This window comes from Venturia canescens, chromosome 4 (assembly GCF_019457755.1).
Source record: "Venturia canescens isolate UGA chromosome 4, ASM1945775v1, whole genome shotgun sequence".
NCBI lineage: Eukaryota > Metazoa > Arthropoda > Insecta > Hymenoptera > Ichneumonidae > Venturia > Venturia canescens.
Window position 1 is genome coordinate 20,340,113 of NC_057424.1, and position 16,364 is coordinate 20,356,476.

General features: G+C 45.1%; 1 protein-coding gene across 1 annotated transcript in view; it reads left to right on the plus strand.

Moving 5' to 3' along the window:
• Nucleotides 1-1,109: 1,109 nt before the first annotated feature.
• The window catches only part of side (sidestep), an 84,376-nt gene continuing 69,121 nt past the window's right edge, over nucleotides 1,110-16,364 (plus strand). Inside the window, exons 1-2 of the mRNA XM_043416508.1 lie at nucleotides 1,110-1,694; nucleotides 1,866-3,969. Coding sequence (XP_043272443.1) covers nucleotides 3,870-3,969 — 100 coding nt within the window. The 5' untranslated portion in view covers nucleotides 1,110-1,694; nucleotides 1,866-3,869. The remainder of the gene's footprint in view (nucleotides 1,695-1,865; nucleotides 3,970-16,364) is intronic.

A 16,364-nucleotide genomic window follows, 5' to 3' on the forward strand; every position in this document is an offset into this window, starting at 1 on the left:
TCTTTCTTGTTCTCCCTCGGCTGTTCTTCGGTGATGTAAATCCCACCTAAGGGGAGAATGTACGGCATCGGGGGTCTCTGTTAATTTCCGACTCGTCGATCTCATATACACAGGATCCCAAAAATCGTAGTCAACACAATTCAGTCGATCCGATGAACGTTCTTCGTTTTGTTTGTAAATACTTTATAGATCGTCGCGCAGAATATTTTTGAAAAATCGTCGTCAATTTTGCGTGGGGACTGCTGCGTCGAATCCTCGAAAATAATTTTGGACACGCCGTTACTCTCGTTATGAATGCTATTATTGGAGCTCATTCGGTTCACCTTGAAGATCCGTTGGCTCGTTCGAGCGCTTTGAAATCTTTGAATGTAGGAGAGAGTGTGGCTTCCGGTGGCATTCACCTTTTGAGGAAAGAAGTAAATTTCTTGCATAAGCTTCGTGAGGCGGTTCGTGAAGTTTAAATACATCGTTAGTACAAAAATCCTCGTTGGTGAAAGTTCGAAAAGTTTCATCGCGAAATCTTGGATGAGAAAAATGTGAGAAAAAAGTTCGATACTTGGCGAACACCCTGTATGTAGTTGGAACAAAAAGAGGAGGAACTTTAGAACGAGGGAGATATGGAGAGAGAGAGAGAGAGAGAGAGAGAAAGAGAAAAATGGAATATTACCGGGGACCAAAAGAGATGAGCGCGAAAGAAAGAAAAGGATGGATTCGTATATGCGAGACTGCACGTTGTCTGTATACATTTCTGAAACGGAGTCGTTTCTCGTGTGGGAGGTTTTACTTCACCATGAGTTCGCCGTTGATCCATGCGTGTGTGCGTCTGTCATTGTACGGGGCGCGATTGAGAGTGTGGCACCCCGTTGCGTTCGGCAGAACATGTGTATTGAAGTGTACGAGTGTTGGAGCGGGAGACCTAAGACTGCCTATCTATAGACGTGCATGTGAATTCGAGGGGTGTGTGAGACTAAATGAGTGTGTTCGTATACTTGCTCATTGGTGTCCCCGCGCTGCAGCACGAGGAAACTCTCTAAGTGGGGAGTACACGCGTGTCTTCGGTTTTGGTTTTAGTTTGGTGGCGGTCGTGCCCGGCGCGGTCGTACAATATCTCGAGGGCGCTCTCTCGCTTCTTCGCTAATAACGTGTTAATTGACCCTTTTTACGGAAGCCGCGAGTTATTTTATCGAACGAAGTGATTTATCAAACTGATCGAGTGATTATAATAAGCCGCATTGTAACGGGATCGATCGATCGGTGTGCTTAGGAGCGCTGAAAATCGGTGCGAGTGTCTCGGTGAAGCTTTGTGATCGTGCATCCTAATAAGGCATTCTTGTTGTAGCTGTATGTTGAAAGCAAATTTATTATTCATTGAGTATTCGATGTGTTGTGATCGTGGAACATGATAATGGAAAGTATCGATTGATTATCGCCACCTGCTTATTCGGCGTTTCATCCGGATTTAAAGGAAAAACAAAGGACGCGAATAGCGTGCGCAACGGCGATCTTACGAATCGCGAAGCATTGGAAAAGTTTATGTAGTACAAAATGCATTCCAAGAAGGCGGGTAGACGCGGGGGAAAGTCATAAAGTGGAAAAGATAGAAGGGCGCGTCGAAAGCTTGCGCGACGAACAGAGCAGCCAGGCCCATCTTTATATTACTGCGCTTATTTTTCTATTCCAGCGAGAGAGACCAGGTAATAATCTGATCTCGTGTAGACTCCGTTGTAGAGAACTCGAAGAAGGAGCGCACTCTGCTTTTTCGTTAGTTATCTAACTAGTCAAACGAAATAAGTTTCGTTGACTGATTCGTTGGGTGAGTTTAACCGAGCGGAGCTAATTGGCTCTCTGGTATTACGTTGTTCAAGAGGCCACTTCAAAGTCTGCGAGGCACGGTGAAGCGAAAGACTAGAAGAAAGGAGATACGGAGCACAGATCGAAGGAAGTGAACGGGATACGTGGTCGGAGAAAGAGGGAGAAAGTAGCGAAGAAAGTTGGTAACTTGGAGCAAGTCGCAGCTCGGAGGAATCGATTTAACTGCATCCACACGCGAACGAAACAGGCCACAGAAATATAGGGAGAGTAATAGACAGAGAGAACGGGAGAGAAAAGAGAAGGCGGGAGAATGAAGAGTCAAAAGAGGCCTGCGAGTCAATCGTTTTACGCTGCATCACTCGCTGAAGTTCCACGAAAATACGGAGAGCCCTGAGCATATAAAAGCAAGTTTCACCATTTTACGTTCCCACCGAAGTAAAAACAGCGGTGTACGGAGCAAAAAAATGGAGTGAGAAAGAAGGAGGAAATTGGGTGACATATCAAGTTGACGAGGCACGACATTATATTTTCGGTAAAAAGTGATGTCACGTTTGAGCTCGTCAAGTGAACCCTTTCCGGCTCCCTAGGACCACGGAGACGCCGCCTGTCGCAAAGAAAAAGCCTGGGTGGACCGAAAAAAAGGGCCGCAGTCAAATTAACATCCATCGCTGGGACTGGCTACGGAGGGACAAAGAAGAACGTCGAATCCCAGGGCGGCGAATACTCGCTGCGCAGCAGCTAAATCGCGGGCGGTCGCGTTAATGAAAATAAAAAAGAAACCAGATCACTTGGCACATGAAAGAGGAAGTGGAAAAGACGGCGGTTCGTTTGGTAATGAAAAGGTTCCGAACGGGTCGACGCGTCCGGCTTAATAACAACTGACACATGTTGTCATAGGAATAGAAGTCGAACCTTCGTTTCTTTCTCATTGTGTGCTTTTCTCTGTCGAGGCAAAAGAAGACCGTTTTATTTTCTCGTTTGAGTTCGTTAAAGGAGAAAAGAATCTTGATTCGAGCAACATCATTCCGGACTGTAGAAAGTGGCAAAAAAGACAAACGTAAGCGAGTGCCAAAGTGTGTGCGGTAGGATGTACACGGAAACTTGGAGATATCGCTGGTATGGATCTGAGAAAGATACGGCCAACGTGTACTCGACTCCGATGTAGGAACGACTTGCACGAAAAATCGAAGAGTCTATGAACAAGTTCGAATTACGAGCTGGTCCTTTCGATTGGAAATTCGTCGCGATATCTTTTGCCACCTGCGAGGATCACTCGAGAAGACGAGCGAAAGAGTGGAGCAAAAGTCGGAATCCGGTAATACGTATTCGCAGGTTAACTCGACGACGTGGCAACGTAGAAAGAGCGAGAGCCAAGATAAAAAGAGAATGCTATCGTGCTTCGGGTGCTGCTGGACGATAGATATCGGTTGGTCGAAGAGACCTCGAGGAAAATCGATCAATAAGGATCCGGTGAAGGATCACAGCGGTGGTGGCACAGATTGTCAGAGCTGCGTCAGCTCGACACTCGATGCTGTTGCGAGCTTTGAAATTTTCTTCCTCAACTTACAACCAAGAACATTCGAGTATCATTCTCGATGAGAAGAGAAAAAGATATCACCCGCGGGTCTCGTATTTTTTACCTCAAACTCTTCCTTTTCCTCGGAATCTTCACCATCCGGAGATATACACAACTTCCGCCTTTCACGGTCCATCATCGGAAGAGTGCATCATACGAGTTGTAGAAAAGGCACATAAACGCATACGAGGATCTCGGCACGGATCGCGATACCTCGTGATCGAATGCTCGTACGTGCGAACTTGAAGATTTAACCGAAAGTGCGAGTTGTCGTGTTTGCGGCCAATACTACTTTTGTAAAGCATCCAACTGGCCACTGTTTCTCCAAGACAGTAACTACACGCTCTCGGAACCTTTCGTCGTACAGTTGTATACCGAGAGCTTTTCCCCAAAGGTGAGATACCTTCGATCGATAGACTTCTCTCCAACTGATATCGTTCTTCGACGTGAAAAAGCCGCGAGTCACTCCGCCTTTTTCGAGATGCAGCTCACGTGCTCCTTCCTGTTTCTGACGAGTTTGCTGATGCTGGCGCCTCGTCGGTGTGCTCGAGCCCATGGCTCCTCCGACTTCTCCAACAAAGGTAAAACTCTTCTTCTTCCTTCTCTTTCTTTATTTTCGAGACTCTTACAGCAAATTCTACTAGTGTAATATGAACATACCATGCACACTTGCGTCTGGAACGTATCAACGTGTGTGTAAATAACAATCCACTTCGACTTCCACTTGGTCTGTTGAACGTTTACTGCACTCGGATGCTCTTTGTAACATTCACATCGCACGCGCTTGGAAATTATAAGAGGCCAATTTGCAAGTCTCATTCTCACAGCTTTCGTCAACATTTCGAACGATAAGTTCGTGTTGTTGGGAAGTTTCACTTTTTCCGGATATTAAGTTTTCCTTTTTTCTTTTTTTTTTTACAAATAACGTCTTTGAAATGAAAACCGTTCTTATTAAGAAACGGAGTGGCCAATTTTACCGTTGGAAAACAAAAATACAGTTCTTTCTTAACGGGAAATAAAGAGTGGAAAGGGGAAGTACGCCGAAGGGAAAGTCAGAGGGGCAAGGGTTGAGCTGAGTGAGGCGATCCTATATCGATATTAAATATACGTTTACGTATTAACGAATATTCTACTCGAGGACGAATTAACGTCGAACTCTCCAATTAATAAGTCTCTCCCGTGCCGCGAGGTGCCCTCGTTCGAGCAAACTTCTTCTGGAATAAATTAACGAGCTTAATTAATACGTTCCGAATAAATTAGATAAATTCAATTATCGAGGAAGCGAGATGTAATGCAATGTTCGGATGGAGACGCCATCGAGCCTCTTTGCGAGTATCGAACGGTTTGCTCTGTTGCTCAATATCCTCACCAATTTACAATTTGTACAATACTCGGAGCGTTATATACATTTATATATATGTATAATTCGGGAAATGAGTTAAAAAAGAAACGACAGAAGAGTTTAGGTATACACAGAAGAGACATAAAATTATCGTGTTTCCCGATGCAGCCGCCGAGTCATCTCAATGTAATCAGTATCACGCTGAGATTGACTCGAGCGTCTCGTTCACGTTGCCGTTTGATGTGCTTTTCCTTCTCTTTTATCCTTTTTTTTCTCTTATTTATTCCAATTTGGAAACCAAGTTGAGAAAGGAAAATGTGTTAAACGAGCTTTTCTATCGTGATCGTTTCTCGTTCATCAAATTCCGCATAAAAAACAAACAGCGAATCCTCCGCAGCACGCGTGCTTACGTTTCTCGTGTTTTTATTACGAGAACGAAGTTCGGAGGGTCTCGAGAAAAAAGAGAGTAAAAAACGTAAGAGCGAGAAAAGATTTCGGTGTGTGCGTCAGCGTGATTATTTTTTCGGGACGGCTCGGCTTTCTTTATCCACGTCAATTTTCACCTTATTTTGTAGCCTTTTTCATATTTTGTTTTTATTAGGTATTTTTTATTTGAAATAAGAACGCAAAGGTCTCCGCACGACGGGGAAAAAAATTCTAGATGTTTCTATGAAATTTGACAATAAGTTATCAGAAAAATGTCCATTCGTGCCGAGAGGAACGATCTTTCGGGATGATACTCCAAATTTTCCAATAAAATTAACCCGTTGGTGCTGATTCAGTAACAGCCGTTAAAAATAACGAGCGGCCGTTCGAACCACGCCCGTCCCAAATGAAAATAGTCGATGGAAAAGTCTTGTGAAACTCCACGCGCAGAGGAACTGGACGTAAAATAATGGGTAGCATCATTACTTTTGGATTTGAAAGTACTCTGCGAGAAAAGAAAAAACAAAGTCATAAAGCACGAAAATTCAATGAATTGCTCTCTCTCTCTCTCTCTCTCTCTCTCTCGGCCCGTCGTCCGAATGGTCAATTTGCCTCGCAGGTTGGGTTAGCACTCGAAATATACATTCCCACTTGTAGTTTGTCGGTTTACGGTTTTGCCGGTACTATCGAATCTCACGGTCAATTAGAGCAAACGGTCTGGTGTAATTTTGAACGTGTCCAAGTCGAGTTTGCAGAAACGCTAGAAAAGTGAGATACAGATAGAGAGTGGGACACTAGCGAGGAGAAATCGGGTGTGTATCGTCGTTCTCCTCCACTTGCCTCAGTAATAGCTATTAGAGGATCCGATTACTCGACGTTGAAATCTCGGCTTGTCCTCGTACCGGACACTTGGACAGTGCAGACGTGTGTGCACTCGAAATACACACGCACGTCCGGCGCCCATATATCTACATTAATGTATGTCTCCGTGTGCCCGTTCTGATTGCATCGTCGAAGACGCAAATCCCGAACGAACGAGCAACTGGGAATTGGATTCATCGATGCTGGAGCCGTAAGCAGAAGAGTTTAATGGGTTCGAACGGTGGACGAAACTTCTCCTGATGCTATATGCACACTTTTATCTCTCTCGCGATCGCTCTCCCTCTCGTCGTGCAAAACTCCCGAGGGTCCGTGCTTCAAATCACCCTCCTCAACCCGTTGCACCTTTCGCCGACCCTCGCGCCAACATTACCCTTTTGCAAAGCCTGCTGTCGCTCGGCCATTAGTGGACCAGTGGAATATGCATACAACCAGAGGATTACGAGATTTTCTGAGAAAATTCAATCCTTCCTTCAGTCCCTCAGGGAAATGTTTCATTTGTATTACCCAGATAGGCGGCTCGACGGGACTCAAATTTCGTTAAGCGATTTATTCTAATACGTTGCCAATCTCGTGTGCCGGAAACCAATAAAAATTTCACCTCCGCTACATACTTTAATCTCGATGAAAATTTGATGTGGCCCAATCCATTTTTTTTTGTGGAGTTGAAAAATATTGAAATGCAGGTAACCGACAGCAAGAAACTGAAGTTTTGTTGCGGAGAAAACAATTTGAGATAGAAATCCCGGGCTCCCCGAAGCGATCGTACGAGTTGAAATGAAAACCCAGCATCGGTGAAAAAATTCGGTCACTTTTATTTTTAGTTTATATTCCCAATTATTCGTAGCTATGTGTACCTCGAATTTGTGACTAAAGAATCGATGACAAGATTGCTAATTCAACGAGATGTAGCGCTCATATCGCCCAGAAGATTTGGCCGTTCGGAGCTCCCCGTGATTCTGGGCAAGAGGAGTCTCGGTCGAGGGAAACATGTCCATCGAAAATAGGAATCGTGGATAAGACGACAGCGCGCCAACGCGAGCTCTTTCCCGCGAGACCAAGAGATATTTCTGGAGTATGCGTGTTCGTTTATATGGAGACCCCGCTCCCGTGTGTTTGTGTCTTTTGGGTGCGCGCGTGTGTGTGTGTGCGTGTGAGGAAGAGAGAAAGAGAGAGAGAGAGAGAGAGGTACTTTGGTGCGAGACTTTACGATCCCCTTCTGTCGGATATCTATTTCCGCATGATTTTTAGCCAAGCGAATCTAGCGTACAAAGCGAGTATAGATATATATTTGAAAAGATGCTTTGATCCGTCCATCGAGCAGAAATACCCACGAAATTCTTACCCGTTCATCTCAAAATAGCAATCTAAAATACTTTGATCCTTAAACTCCAACGCGGAATTTTTATATCCGTCATAAAGGTCAATTTACCATTGAGATATTGTACTTCTCGAAGGGAGTTACTTCGGAGTATTCGAATGTCGGGTTGCTTCGAGTAAAAGTAGCCAAAATGGAAATTCGAGTTTTAGTGTCTCCGAGGGAATGAATTTCGGACGATTTTTCCCTCGTTTTTTGAAAAGTGTGTTTTACAAGAGGTTCATCGCGATAAGTTTCATCCACTCTTCAGTGATCTTTTATTTTAGGGCAATCCGGCTGGCTTTATTACGTGGACGAACCGAACGAAACATCATTTAGTTCGGAGCGATCTGCGAAGAATAAGTTTCCTTCGAAATACCTCGTTCGTACTATTCTCAATGGTTTCCACTGAATTTGCTATGCAGTCAACAATAGACGAACGAGAATCAGAAGATGAGCTGCTCTTCTCTACTCGTTCTTCTTCCACTCGTCGTAGTAGTAACGATTCACTTGTAGGACGATCGACTAAAGTATCGGTCACAAAGTTAGTTGCCATGCTTTTCCCATTGTTCACACTTATTGTTGGAAAGTACTGGAGGAAAGAAAGAGGCGAATGGTCCTCGCTAATTTTTCAAATACTGGCCACATACTGCGGGCTGCATAGTGGAAAAGCTTTACCGCTTTTCCAACGGGCGCTATCTCTTCCACATCGTAAAGCTCAAAGAGCAACATTGCAGTACTAACGACGATATGTATATACGAGTACACACGGGAAGTTATCCTTTAGCAGGAGCTACTTGAGTTCCGAAACATCAGGCGCTTGTTCCTGCTAAGAGAAACAGCGAGAGGACAACTGAACGCATACGGTCTGCAGCATATATACGTGTCCGTCTCGATGTCGCCAGTGGAATGCGAGAGAATGTGCGAGGCCGTCAAGCATCCATAGAGCTTTCCTCTTTACCCCGCTGGCTCGTCTGGGAGGAACTAAGAGAACCCTGCGAGGTATTTAAAGCGAATAACTCTCCTAGCCCTCCCTCTGTCTCGCTTTCTCTCCCTCGTCTCGAAATATCCACTTTAAACTTATTGTGTTTTCTGCCTCAGGCATATAGCTTTTAGCTCGGGCCCGTCTTCGCTTTTTCACCCCTTTCGTCTTCGCTTCGAATTTCCTTTCTCTCTTCTCATTTTCTTCTTCTCTTTGCCAAGATCGAACGGAGACGAGCGAGTCAGAGACGGTACTTCCTTCTCGTTAGGAAAAAACAATAAATCTGAATACCGAATAAACGACTATTCAGATGCAAGAATAAACAAAAGAGCAGCGAGAAGCTTCCGCGATTAATTGGCATCCCGCTGCATCTCTTCTTCTCGATCCTCGCTCTCAATCTTTATCTTCACAAATCCAAGGAAGAATTTCAAGAGCGAGAACCTTGACACAAAGGTGTGCAACCAGACAATGAGAAAGTATTGCGGCGGTCTGCACCGATCGAAGCTCTTGTAAGTTTCGCGTGGAATTTTTACCACTCCCGGATCTTAAAAGTCATCCGAATGCCTATTAACTCATCTCCCCTTTTTATATATCAACTGATTCCATCGAATATTTACGAAACCCCAAAGATCATCCGTACTTGAAAAACACTCGATTTTCTGAAATGAGAAAGTCGCACGAAATCTCCCATACAAGAGATGCACACTGAAAGCTTCGACGGTGTGTGAAAAGCCAAATATGTCAACTATCGCCTAAAGGAGGCGATGCGTGGAATGAAAATCTTGTGTTTGCAGCGAGTGAATGGCACTCCCGTTCAATCCCATCGAAAGCTACCAACTTTTTACCATTTTTATTTCTCTTTCGTGTACCGATCGCTCGTGACAGACGTGTGAAGATAGCTGGAGATGCAGCGGATAAATTGGTAGCAGGTGGTTAGTTATACCTGGTCATTGTTGGTGGACAAAACAAAAAAGGATGAAAAGAGTGAACGGGCCTGGGTACAATGGCGAGTGAATACCGGAGCCCGGAGCAGACCGATGATGGCAGAGTGGTAAATGCAAGTTGGATAGTACAGAGAGAACATGCAGATAGGCACGAGGCTCCACAATATAGAACGGATGCGAAGGCGCGCATCAGGTACATCGGGTATAGTCATCTCTTCTGTATACATAGTGATGACCGGCCGTAGGCGGAAGAGACGGGACAGAGAGTACGGGCTCGGTAGAGCGACAGGGGAGGGGGAAGAGCGCGGCACCAGAAACGCTCAGATCTGCAACACAATTCCACAATCAGCATTAACCAGGCGTGCTTGCTAGTATTCTCGTGGCATCGAGTGGAGAACGAGGGAGGGGGAAAGGGAGTTATCAGGATGGATCTGTGCGATGGTCAAACCATTGGCAGCTCCGAGTCCCCACGAACTGCTCGCAATACACGTAGTGATAATTGTGGTTCCGAGCTAGATACAATGGTAATAGGATGAGAGAGAATAGAGTGAAAATAGAGAGAGAGAGGAAAAGGGGTGGAATTGACTGAAGATAGGACCGAAAGAGAAAGATGGTATTGAGCGAAGGCTCCAGAGAAGGAGAGAAAGAGGAGCAAAAGGTAGATTTTCGAGAAGGATGCGTGTGAAGGAGGACCGGGACGATACCTCCACCAAGTCGATTACACTCCATCTGCTATCGCTTCGGTCAGAAGCAGCATTATCCTATATGCTTCATTCTGGCTTTCACTGCTCATGCATCCGTGAATTGAAACTGTGCTGCAGGTGCCATTGGGAGTAGTCTATATTTGCGCTTATCGAAAACTGCTATCTCACCTGTCACGCTACACCGGTAATTCTCTAGCTCAGCAACTCTTGACTAGTCCGATCAAAGAATCTGCGACCCGATCAATGCTCGTTCAACTGCGATGGGGCCCGCTGATGCTACTTATCTCGTTAATTTTATGAGCTCTTCCAGCGGTGGCGATTCAATTCCACGTGGTAACATCAACGTTAGTGATCCGACTGGATTTAGAAGAAATTCAAAAGCTCCGAAAAAATCAACAGCACAACGATAACCGTCCACTGAATTTTAATCCGGGCAGCCTAAATATTTGTTTTCCAACGAACATCATTAATCGTTCGTTATATTACGAGTGAAAAGTCATCGACGTCGTAAATAACGAGATTGTTATTGTCGTTAGCGTCGCGCAGACAGTGGGTTGCCTTGAGCATAAGCCTTCCCAAGCTCAGGTCCTTGTATAATGAAGCAGACGATAGCTTATGGTGTAATCCCAAGGAAACTTGGCTCACGAGGGGAGGAAACTCGGTGTGTGAGGTTGAAATATGTCTTGCGCGACAAGATACAGACCGTGTATGTATTCCGTCATATATGCGTTCATTATGTATATGAAGCCTGTATGTTATACGGTTTATGCCTGTTCACCTCATCACCAATGCTGCCAAGTATCACCAAAGATGTGCAATTTGTGCGATCGCGTGCAAACATAGATGATGAAGGAATGTAGCACATTCGTGCGGGTTGTTGAATAGTTTCAGCCAAATGATATTTTCGGAGGTTGAAAATTTACACAACACGTACGGAGGATCGGCCTTCCAAATTGAAATTGCGGTACAAAAGGTGTCACGAGCATCGAGTATCTTGTGCATGTGGCAAATGAAAGAATAAAGCTTGCAGTTTATTCGAGACAGTTTCGCAAATAGTGTGTATCGCTGGATTCATTCGCGTACCACTTTCTCCGGCGTCTCACCTGCGGGTCAATTAGGAATTCTGGTAACGCTGGAATTTCCGTTCATAAGCGTTCGCATGGAGCGCGCCACCTAGTCTAGTTTTATGCTGAATTAAGCTCATTCCTTGTACGCGACTTTCCATGCATGTCTCGAAAATAATTCGTGAGATCAAGGTGAAAATGCGCACTCGGAACAGGGCCTTCGTAGCGCTCGATGTTTCTGAGAACGTAGATTCTCATTGTTTGGAGTATTTAATATCGGAAGGCGTCGGTGTGCTCGAGGAGGAGACGACCGAGGATTGGGGAACAAGTGGATCAATGCGTAGAAAAGATTTTCCACTCGAATGGCTACTCATACCTTTTTCATGTATGATCGAGGGGTTGAGAATAATAAAAACATGATTGAGGTTGGGAAAGGATCTAGACAAATCATCAATAAAATTACCATACAAAACGGTCAAGTGGGCTTTTCGAAAGCGCCTGAACAATATTTTCTCCATTATATTTTTATATCTCTTTTTGTCTTACCTCTGAAAAATCTGTCGTCCCGCGTTATTTCGAAACTCCATTTTTTTTCCCCTTTCATCGCTCTGCTCCCGCGTGGCTCGTCTACCTTTTATTTCTCATTCCTTTGTCGCCAGCTTTTCTCGCGATTCTTTCGCCAAATCCGTGTGTTCACAGAAATAATAGTAGACATATATCTCGTCCTATCCCTTTCTTTATTGCTATCCGATAGGATTTGGATGAGCTGGCTCTCATTCAACAGGATCCGACGGCATCGGAGATCGAGAAAATTGATGGATTTATGTTTTCTTATGCCGACTCCGCCGGGCGAGAAACTCACCAAGTTTATCAAACTCAGTGCGCACACATATTCTTCGGACTTTCCTTCCATCAATTGGAATCGTGAAAACAATCGAATCCATATCATGAGCTCGGTAAATAATTCGAAAAAAAACATTCACGTTTTTTTCACATTGCGGGGAATCAGGACGAATAAAGGAAGCCCCAAAGCTGTTGCATCGGAGTATGCAAGAGCTGCAGGGCTCAGGCCCACTTTTTTCAGTACTCAACGTCGAGCTGCCGCCCCGTTTTTTTATATTTTTTTTCATTTAAACGTAAATAAGCAGTCAAGTGATTGAGAGACTCGAGGAAAGTGGAGAAAAAAAAAAGTAAAAAGTATTTGAAGAGAAAAGGTGATGAGCAGGGCAACGCTTAAGTTTCAAGTGCACTTGCTCAGTATTGCACGATGCAAAATGTACAAAATGATTAATCTCGAGATTATATATTATAACGTGAGTAATCCCTAGCGAGAGAGATCCAACACGAAAGAGAGTGGCAAGCGGGTGAGCCGAAGAGATGCCATTTCTCTCTACTCGTCTCGCTTTTATGGTTCGCCAGGAGGAATATAGTCCCGCAATGAGAGGACTGCTGGTGCTAGTAGATACAGGTATTATATGTCACTCGCCCTTTACTTCTTATTTTATATGGCTCCTCTTTACGAGAAAAGAGCTTGGTCCGTGAACTGGGTAAGAAGGATCTCGCGCCTAGCGCGATTTCTCGGCTCACTCATCCACATCATAAAGATTACACGCGCACACATCCAGCCACGGTTCCTCGCTCACGAATCATACAGAGTCATTGTAGCGCGCATGAAATATTATTTAAATTCATTTTGACTGAAGTGAGAACGAGAGCGAGGGAGGGAACGGGGGCGGTGAGCATCAGCGAAGAGGAGACAGAGAGCCGAGCTACCAAAGCGATGTATTCTCGATCGTAACGTTTTTCTCCGCCATATAATACCAGACCAATTTGCTCTGCTACAGAGAATTGAAAGAAATTGAAACGGGAGAAAACGGGGCAAACAAAGAGGCTCGACGAGGTCGCTAAACAGGTGGCAAGCAATGAGATTCAGAGCAATCATGCATTCCCCAAGGACAAACTGTTTCACTATCTTTTCAGATGATAACACAAACCCAACGACTATTCTTTTCACCAAGTGACAATGGCTCGTGCTTCCCGCTTTCAGGCTTCCGGAAATTTTGGCAATGATCCACGGGCAGAACGGGCTGCCCTGATCCGCAAATTTTATATGCCAAGGTTGCATTCTATCGTCGGGAGTCAAACTAATAGCGGGAAACCAAAGTGATAGGAGCAAGTGAGGTTCTTTGAAAAAGGTTAATTTCTTCATGCGAAATTTCATCTCCCGCCGGCGCTGTGAGCATGTCGAGTGAACAATTTGGCGAACACTATATGCTCCCGCCGTATCGAAAGCCATCAATCAAAATGAGAAACAGACTCACATTTTTCAGCCGTTTTTCTCGTGATATTTGAACCCCTGCTGTTGGAAAATGGAGAAATTATTTTGAAAAAAGAGATTACAAAAAGCGATGAAAGTAGCATTAAAAATGCTGCTCATATGGAAGAGGTCGCAGAACGAAGAGTAAAATGCAAAGATAGCTGCTCCCGAGATGGGAGAGTAAAGAATAAAAAAAGACAGGAAAAAAAGACAGAGAAAAAAAGAAACTGGAAGAAAAAATTCACCTGTGGAGTGAACAGAAAAGCCCGATGAGGCGAACCAGTCTGAGGATATCGAGGACGTGGCCGAGGACGGGGATCCACAGTGATGGAGCTCTGGACTGCGGTCCCTATATGGCCGATCCTTCTCGGTGGTGGCAGTGCTCGTTCCCAACTCTTCCTCTATCCTATATCGAATGAACGTGCTCTTGTGCACACTGTTCCTCTTTTCCTTGCTGCCCCTGACTCTTGCCCCCCTCTCGCTCTCTCTTCCTCTGTCTCTCGGCTCAGTGAATATTTATAAATTGGAAGTGCAGCAACGTGGAAAGACGCGGTTTCCGGTATCAAAGCGAAAACAGCATGAGAGGTTGGTTCCTGTTCGAACGGTAAACCGCTCTTCGACAAATTTACTTTCACGCTTACCACCGTTCCACCACTTTTTCGTGCTCCCTTCGAATTTTTCCAGTCCCTCATTTGTCCTGATTATTTCAAACGGCACACTTGTTTTTTCGTCGTTTCATTACTCTTCCTTGAACTCGAAGTTACCGTCTGTTTCGCCCTGGCAATAAACAACAACTCGATTGGCAGCGCGAAGCCGAAGCATGAACAGAAGTAGAAACAAGCGACGACCGAAAGGATGGAACTACAAATAAAAAAGGCGAATAAGCGGAAAGAACAACGTCCAGGACTGGAGAGTTGCACACCAGAAAATTGCGTCGGACCGTTGAAAACGAGTGGATCTCGATGACGAATACGACTCGGAGCGTGTATGAGTACGAGCCGAGTGCAAAAACTTCGATCCCCCGTCGCCACGACTGTATACAATCACCGGGCGAGACTCGCGTCGGGGGAGACTGGAGCGAGACAGTTGGCACGGGGAAATAGACGGATATGGTGAAAGTAGATGGTGCAATAGTTTCCCGTGGGGTGCGTCAGTCTCCGAGCCTTCCGGAGTACCCATCGAGACACGTCACGTCATCCAACCCTCGTTGTCGTCCCCTCTCGTCGCTCGTAGACACGCCAAATCACGAATAAACATGCGCGCGTGTGTTTCTACGTTTCTGTCGCCTAGAGATGCAAAAGCAATATCCATGCCCCGTAGTCGCGGTTAGGCTTTGCGGAAAGTACCTATCCGATGATAAGCATTATTAGCATGACTCGAGCGAGCACATGTCGTCACGCGTGATGTCAACGTTGAATTCGTTCATCACGATACGCGATGCTTGTCAACGAAATTCTACGACGTATTCTCAACGTCATATATCCCCGAGACGATGTAAGTTGGACATGAGTGCTAATGACTCCAACCACTCCGAGTCATCTTTCGACGTGGTGCAGCGAGGTGTGGTTGGTTTCCTGGGGAGCTGATCATCGCCGTCATTTTATCACGATACTAGCTAGAATCGATGATGAGAGTTTAACGGTCGCCTCGATTGAATACGAATCTTAAGGCGGGTTGAACGACATCGGGTTTGCTGTTGTGTATGAAAATCTTGAATCGCTGCATTTCAATAAAAATGGTTGTGCCCCATGAGAATTCACGATCATTCCACACGGGAATACCATTTTTCAAATGGTTATTCAAACTGTTGATGCGAAAGTATCCTCAAATATCAACATTTTTACGGATGCGATTATACAGAAGAATGTGAAATCATTTCAAATGAATAATGAATCTACTTTTTCATTTGATTTCGTACCCATCAAGCGGGAGTAGCTCGGACGCAAAAACCATTAACGTCAATGAAAAATGCAATCCATATGTCGACTCCAGTGACCCCCGAAAGCAAGTTTCATGAAAATGAACGGGGGTTGTTCCGTGTGTTACGTCATACGAAGGGGTGACGTTAATATTCTCAGCGCGACGCACGTCGTAGGCGGCAATGGGATAAACCATGTAACTGGATGGGACACACCAGCAATGATGGTAGGGAAGTCTGTTCCCATCGGACTATTTCTGCAAAGGTATATAACTGTGGAAACGATACAGAGTTGTAGAAATTGAGTGAACTTGAGGAAAAGAAAGCCGAGGGAGAATGAAAGTGGAAAAAGAGGAAAAGAAGTTGGTGCATCACGGGGAAAGAGGGGCGGTTTATCGAGCGAATGCGAGAACTCTGCTTTCCCCTCTGTCGTATCTAGAACAGAAACTCGCCCTCTTCTCCACCGCCTCTAAATTCTTCATCGGACGTAGGTGTGCTACACTTTCGTGTAGTAAAGAGAAAAGCAATGAGAATCTCTACCTCGCTCCCCCCGGCGCGTACCCTTCCGCCTGCGTTTTCCTATCTCGGTGCTTTCAATCTTGGGAAGTGTTCCCGGGCGATCTTTCGGGACTCCCTCTATAGCTCGCTTCTTGCTCTCGTTCTTTCTCCTGTCTTTCTTCTCGGGAAACATACTCGACTGCTTTTCCACTCTTCTATACATGTACATCCATCTGAGAATTGTTCACGTATACGTATATGCGCTCGGAGATTTAACCTCTCTTCCTCGCTTTCGTTAGCTTCATATCCTTCGTCTTCATCCTTTTCCCTCGCTTTTCGGACTATCTTTCGAATCGTCCGGGACCCGAGAACTCTTGACGCGAGAGCGGGAGAGGAACCACGAACTCTGCTAAGGGAATTACTGAATGGAAAAGTCGACTCGCGTGTACCTCGAATGTACAAGTATAGGGCTCTCGATGTTTGGAGTACGCGAAGCAATACCTCATGCGATAGAGGCCTATTCTGAACAAATAAATGTTTGACAT